Here is a 7,478-nt window from a genome sequence, read left to right as displayed (position 1 = left end):
ATATGAAATCAATTAGTTAACTAATTGAGGGAACAAGTTAACTAATTTTTATAAAAAGGTAACTAATTGATGGAAAAAGTTAACTAATTGATTCAAAAGTTAACCAATTAGAAATACCAATCTAATTTGTGGAGTATATAAACCAATTAGTGAGGTATTAGACAATGAATTAGTGACGAACTTATTAATGAAAATAGTTAACTAATTGCTGCAAAAAGTTAACTAATTGGTGGAAAAGGTTAACTAATCGATGGTAAAGGTTAACTAATGGATGGTAAGGTTAACTAATTGATGCAGAAAGTTAACTAATTTTAGGTTAACTATATTAGTTAAACATAGTCATCCTGCATATTGTGACATCAACAATAATTACAGTAACTTAACTTTTGAAAATGAAATCAATTAGTTAACTAATTGAGGGAACAGGATAGCTAATTGATGGTACAAGTTAACTAATTGATGAAAAAGTTAACTAATTGAGGGAACAAGTTAACTAATTTTTATAAAAAGGTAACTAATTGATGGAAAAAGTTAACTAATTGATTAAAAAAGTTAACCAATTTATTTGTGCTATTAGGTTATACACTTTTATTAATTGAACATGTGAAACATATTATCTGTTCATGTAAAATCTCAATTCAATTAGTTACATTTTAGAAGCAATTAGTTAAGTTTTTATACCAAATAGTGTATGTAAAAATGCAATTAGTTAAGAGCATTAAGTAACCTGATTCTTCGAAGTTCCTACAAGTGCATTTAATGGAATTTGTTGTTGGATCAAATGCTACATAATGGGCAGTATGTTCTGGCCAAGATTCATGTTGCACTTTGTAACGAAATAAATTTCCTTTGATGTAGTTGACATTTGAGATGCAACCCATTGCATACTTGAATTCTTTTTCAAAATCTCTAAACAATGTAAGTGTGTAAACATTTGCCGCATGTTTTATCATTCCGACCATTGGAAAATCAGATTTAGGCAAAGCATTTCCACAATCATATTCATTTTGATCTTCTTGATATCTCCAACGATCCACTGTTGCTCCAAAAATGTGAAAGAATTCTGTTAGTGAAGTTGATTTGTTCCCTTTAAATCCAATTGCATTGTTAGTGCTCTCACTCCTGTGTAACAAGATTATTATTCAATTAGTTAAACATTCTATTCAATTAGTTAAGCAGGTAGAGGAATTAGTTAAGCAAACAAATGAACTAGTTAAGAAGGTGAAACAATTAGTTAAACATTTTGTTTAATTAGTTAATCTTTCTGATTAATTAGTTAAGCAGGCAAAGGAATTAGTTAAGTAGATGAAACAATTAATTAAACATTCTGTGAAGTATTCAAAGCAATTAGTGAAGTATTCATAGCAATTAGTGAAGTATTCTGAGTAATTAGTTTAGCATTAAAAAAAATTAGTGGACTTCTTTTATTTAAGCATTTACCTTTGTGAAGACAATATTCCAGCTGAGAAAAAATCTTTGTTCAAAGCCGTACACCATTTTTCTTTTATTGTATAGAGATTTGTAAACCAATCATGATTTTGAAGGTTATACTTAGTAATCATGTCAAACCAAGTGGTTTCAAATTCTTCTTCATTGTAACAACGATATAAGCACTTCTTGAATGTGTCTTTGAAGGTATTGTCAGCTTTTAAGTCTCCGAATCTTGACACATCATTCTTTTGTAAGTGCCATAAGCATAATCTATGTCTGGTATTAGGAAACACCTGCAATTTTTTTGATGAATGTATTAGTTAAGAATTTAAACTATTTAGTTAAGTCAGAACAGAATTCTATATTAGTTAGGTGATTTGAAAATGATGCAAAAAGTTAACTAATTGTTGTAAAAAGTTAACTAATTCATGCAAAAGTTAACTAATTGTTGTAAAAAGGTAAGTAACTAATATATTATTAAAACAAAAGTTAACTAATCCATGCAAAAACTTATCTAATTCATTGCAAAAGTTAACTAATTGATTCAAAAAGTTAACTAATTGTTTTAGAAAGTAAGTAATTGAGGCAAAAAGTACACTAATTGATGCAAAAAGTTAACTAATTGTTTTAAAAAGTTAACTAATGTATGTAAAAGGATAACTAATTTATGGAAAAAGTTAAGTAATTGATGGAAAAACCAACTGATGAATGGTTATCAATTTAGTTAAACTTTTCAACTGATTAGTTAAAGACCAGTAGCAAATAGTTAACAATTTTTAGCAATTAGTTAACTATAAAACCCAAATAGTTAATACACTCTTACTTGTTCAATAGCATTTGCCATTACTTGATCTTGATCTGTAAAGATAGTTATAGGTGCTTTTCCTCCCATAGACTCCAGAAATGTTTCCAATAGCCACACAAAAGTGTGTGTATTCTCATCAGCAATAAAAGCACAACCAAACATCACATTACTCCAATGGTTGTTGACACCTACAAATGGCGCACAAACTAAATTGTATTTGTTTGTTCTGAAATTTGTGTCAAAGACACAGACATCACCATATACGTCATAATCTTCTTGCATCATTCCATCCCTCCAAAACATGCTTATTACTTGGTTTGCCTTGTTCACCTTTACTCGAAAATAAAATGTTGGATCTTCTTCTCCTCTCTTAATTAACATGTTCACAACTGCTTGTGTATCTTTTCCTTCTAGTCTTTTCATTTTCAATCTACTTGTGAAATTCATGTGGTCAACTAATGTGTGTCCAACCACCCTTGCGTCGCCAGCTTCATTACACATATATCTATAGGAATCTGCTGGTGTTATTCCTGATAGTGTGAGTACTTCAATTACTTTTCCCTTTTCTTCATCAATTTTTCTTTGTGATCTGGAAATGATGCAAAAAGTTAACTAATTGTTGTAAAAAGTTAACTAATATATGCAAAAAGTTAACTATTTGTTGTAAAAGGTAAGTAACTAATATATTATTAAAACAAAATTTACCTAATTCATGCAAAAACGTAATTAATTGATTGAAAAAGTTAACTAATTGATGAAAAAGTAAATTAATGGTTTTAGAAAGTAAGTAATTGAGGCAAAAAGTAAACTAATTGATGCAAAACGTTAACTAAATATTTTAAAAAGTTAACTAATGCATGGAAAAGGTTAACTAATGCATGGAAAAGGTTAACTAATTTATGAAAAAAGTTAAGTAATTGATGGAAAAAGGTAAGTAACTGTTTTCTAGTTTATTATTAAAACAAAATTATTTAAACGCTTAAGTAATTAATGTCAAAGCCTAACTAAATATATTGAATGGTTAACTAATTACTTGTATTTTGTTTTGTACCTTTCAAAGTTTTGCAGTGACTCTCTTGTTAAGTCATGATTGTGTTCTATAACATGATGAAAGACTATAAACTTTCCATCCTTTTGTAACTTCAATCGTATAGATGCATTGCACCCTGTTCTAGTAAGGTTTTGCTGCCTTGGGTTCTTTGACTGCCCTTTCTGTTTGCTCTCACTTGATACAGTTGCTTCTTCTTTCTTTGTGTTCTTTGTGTTTTCCTTTCTCTTTCCTTCCTTTGAACAACAAAAGTATCTTTCCTTTATCTCTCCCGTTTTTTGATCTCTCCTTAATGTATTTTTTCTTATTGAAAATCCAAGAAGTATTGAATGTTTGTCATAAAGTTCATGTAGTTCATCTACTGTGTCAGTATATCCAGTCAAAGGTCCTCTAATATCATCCTCTGTTAAATTGTTCCAAATAACTTTTGAACCTGTAAAATGAACAAAAGTAATAGTTAACAAAAGAAACTAATTAGTTACAAAATTGAGGAAATTAGTTAACCAATTGAACTACAATGTTTTTTGATTAATTTTTTTTTTGTTCTACAATCAATTAGTTAAATAAATCTTCTATTTAGGTACGTAGTGGAACCAATTAGTTAAGAATTTTTTCACTAATTTACCAAAATGGTAAAGGTTAACTAATGGATGGTAAGGTTAACTAATTGATGCAAAAAGTTAACTACTTTTAGGTTAACAATATTAGTTAAACATAGTCATCCTGCATATTGTGACATCAACAATAATTACAGTAACTTAACTTTTGAAAATGAAATCAATTAGTTAACTAATTGAGGGAACAAGTTAACTAATTGATGGTACAAGTTAACTACTTGATGAAAAAAGTTAACTAATTGATGATAAAAGTTAACTAATTGATGATAAAAGTTAACTAATTGAAGGTAAAGGTTAACTAATTGATGCAAAAAGTTAACCAATTTATTTGTGCTATTAGGTTATACACTTTTACAACAATTAGAAATACCAATCTAATTTGTCGAGTATATAAACCAATTAGTGAGGTATTAGACAATGAATTAGTGACGAAAACTTATTAATGAAAATAGTTAACTAATTGCTTCAAAAAGTTAACTAATTGGTGGAAAAGGTTAACTAATTGATGGTAAAGGTTAACTTAGTGAAAAATGAAATTTGAAAAGTAGCATTAAAAAAAATTAGTTTAGTATTGATATTAATTAGTTAAGTTTTTAAATAAATTAGTGATTTATTTAAATTAAAAGTTCCCTGATAAATTATTTAGCTTATTATCCAATTAGTTAACTATTTTTACCAGTTAGTGATTCTTTCAAAGCAATTAGTTATACTTTGACATTCATTACTTTATTTTAAACCAATTTGTTTAGTTTTTAACCAATTAGTTAATGCACAATCCAATTAGTTACGACAAGTAATCAATTAGTTAACTATATTCATTAAATTAATTTTAAAACCTGAAAAATAAGCTGAGGTTGTTTCTCCTGTTGTTGCAGAACTTGTTTCAGATGTATTTTCCTTTGTTCCAGGACTTGTTTCAGTAGTTACTTGCTGCATTGTTGTAAAAGCCCTTTGATTAGGGTTATCAAATCGCGCAGGAGGTTGAAATCGAGGAGGAGGATGAAGGTCGCTTTGATTAGGGTTATCAAATCGGGCAGGAGGTTGAAATCGAGGAGGATGATGAAGGTCGCTTTGATTATGGTTATCAAATCGCGCAGGAGGTTGAAATCGAGGAGGAGGATGACGGTCGCGAGGTTGAAAAATCGGTGGTGGTAGAAAACGAGGATGTTGAAGGTGGCGAGGTTGAAAATTCAGTGGTGGTAGAAATCGAGGAGAATGTTGAAGGTGGCGAGGTTGAAAAATCGGTGGTTGAAATTGTGGCGGAAATATCTGTGTTGGTTGTTGAAATTGTGGCGGAAATATTGGTGGTGGTGGTTGAAAGCCGTCGGCCATGTCTGATCTGAAAGTTGTCGGCGGCGATTGTGGCGGAAATATCGGTATTGGTGGTTGAAATTGCTCATAGCCGCCGTCGGCCATGTCGGATCTGAAAGTTGTTGCCGGCGATTGCGGCGGAGCAAGCTGAAGAATTTCGCGAAATTAGATTAGGGTTTGAGAAGGAATTCGTTGTTGTCGAAGAAGGAAGGAGGAAGGAGGAAGGAGGAAGGAGAGAGAAAAAAAAATATGAAAAATCGCTTTTATGTAGCGCGTGAAGCCCACGCGCGCGTGGGGGAGTCAGCGGACTGACAGACGAGTGGCCGTCAGGCCGGCTGACAGAAAACGCGCTGTTTAACCTAAAAGCAAACAAAACCCATAAAGTTTTATCAGGGACGGCGGCATATCTTCCATTCTTCCTGATAGTGAATCAATATTGATGGGTCAGATTTTGAGTACTCGATCCTTTGGCCACGAAATCCATCCACGCTCAAGACCTCTATGATCGTTGGAGAGTTTCTGCAATTTGTAGAAATATAAATCAGTAATCCTTGTGTTTTTCTTTCAAATCCAGACTACAGATTGCCGGGTTTTATTCCCATCTAAAATCTAATCTTTTTTGTGAGATAAAGCACGAAATTAAGAACTTGATAACAAATTCTTTGATTCTTCGATCGAAATCGAATATCTGGTGTGAAAAACTCGGCTTTTTCCTTGGTTCTTCCGTTTAAATTTAAGAGGGTTTAAAGGAAATTGTTGATTGGAATATGGAATGATTGAAATAAGATTGTTGGAATTGGAAATTTAGAATAATATTGGAAAGAAAAATAATTTAAGGGAGATGAATCATGAATTCATGAGGGATTGAATGGAGCGTGAATCTTGAGGAAGGAAATTAAGTGTGGGGAGTTGGAGTTGAATAACCGACTGATTCTTAGGAGCAGCATTCAATTTTTTTTTTTTTTTTTTTTTTATGTATGTAGGTTGGGCTTCCGAAATGGGCCCTTAATTTTTTGGTGGCCCTGTGTTGTTGACCAGGATGCACAGGGCCACCACCGGGCCTGAGTCAAACAATCGGATGGATAAGATTAGTTTCAAAAATTAAAGGGTTGATATTGAAAGCAATTACAATTATGGCAATATTTTTATTGTAGCTATTAAAAGGCCTTCCTATCAAAAAGTGCATCGTAGTCTTTTTCTCTCTCTAAAATCGGGAGCATCTCTCACTAGGAAGTAAGGTGAAGTCCAAGTTCAGACTTGGTACTGTTGCATGCAAAGTAGGTTGAAGCAGTGGATCTTCATCAAGATTTTCTTCATAATCTAGCCAATAGGTGAATTAGCTTCTTCGACTTCATCATCAATTACACATGCATTGAGGAAATCTATTTAGAAGATTTATCTAGGCAATTTCTATTCCTGCTACTCAAGTATTCATTACTCTCTTTTTTCGAGGCCCAATCAAAATTGAGGAGGTTTTACACTCAAAATATTTCAGGAAGCTTTCTTGCATTGAGCTCCGAAATGTTGATGGTTTTTTATTGAAACAAATTCACACTTGGCAGTCGTGGTTTTGGGGAAGCACCGGCCATTAGTTTCTACACGATTATAAATTGAATTAGCTCTCCCACTTCTGCAATCCACTCATCTTCGTCTTCCTCTTTTCAAAATTCTCCCTTTCTAAACTCTTCTACCAGTCTAATCTTCTTCAATGAGGGACAATAATCCAAGGTCTCCAAACCCTAATCTTCCAAATGGGTATGGTGGAATCCCAAACAACCAAAACCATAGAATGGGGCCTTTGATCCAACCTCCAGCTGATTTCGATTCTAGAAGAGGGATAAACTATAATTCTTGTGCGATTGGAGTTTTTATGGGACCAAGTCCTCCTGCTGAAAGTACAGTGCAACATATCGTCCGAACAAGATGAGTTCGTAGGGATGATATCCGGGTGTGTAATATCCCGTATTTTACGTACTTGAAATTAATATTTTAATAAAATTGATAGTTTTTAAATCATTTCTTATTTTTAAACATAGTACTTTTATAACTGATTTCATTTTTTTTTTTTGAAACATTATAAGTTGACTTTCCATTTTCTTTGGAACTTTGAATTAAAATAAAATAAAAGGATTTAATACAATCATTGATTTGATTAGGAGATGTTTTTAAAGATACAAAATGCCAACCGTAGTAGTATTAAAGGTCACTATTCATTGTCATCTTCAATACCAAATGAATGCCATGAATGGCAACTCTTCACGTTTCA

The 7,478-nt window shown here is 31.9% G+C and overlaps 1 protein-coding gene across 1 annotated transcript; it reads right to left on the bottom strand.

Annotated features, from left to right (window-relative positions):
- Positions 1-339: 339 nt before the first annotated feature.
- LOC110805355 (protein FAR1-RELATED SEQUENCE 5-like) lies at positions 340-5,317 on the bottom strand. The gene is made up of 6 exons (XM_022010942.2): positions 4,738-5,317; positions 3,288-3,717; positions 2,255-2,825; positions 1,441-1,724; positions 728-1,122; positions 340-344 (listed from the first exon to the last, which is right to left on the bottom strand). The coding sequence occupies exons 1-6, from the start codon at positions 5,315-5,317 to the stop codon at positions 340-342; spliced, it is 2,265 nt and encodes a 754-aa protein (XP_021866634.2).
- Between the last annotated feature and the right edge of the window lie 2,161 nt (positions 5,318-7,478).

This window comes from Spinacia oleracea, chromosome 4, assembly GCF_020520425.1.
Source record: "Spinacia oleracea cultivar Varoflay chromosome 4, BTI_SOV_V1, whole genome shotgun sequence".
NCBI lineage: Eukaryota > Viridiplantae > Streptophyta > Magnoliopsida > Caryophyllales > Amaranthaceae > Spinacia > Spinacia oleracea.
This window is presented reverse-complemented; position numbering and strand designations above follow the sequence as displayed.

Bases quoted from the DNA above. Each gene is read 5' to 3' on its own strand.
- LOC110805355 (XM_022010942.2), bottom strand. From the start codon at position 5,317: ATGGCCGACGGCGGCTATGAGCAATTTCAACCACCAATACCGATATTT. The intron at 3,718-4,737 runs GTTTTAAAATTA...TTCATTTTACAG, and splicing joins AACCTCAGCTTATTTTTCAG to GTTCAAAAGTTATTTGGAAC. The intron at 1,123-1,440 runs GTAAATGCTTAA...CTTGTTACACAG, and splicing joins GGAATATTGTCTTCACAAAG to GAGTGAGAGCACTAACAATG.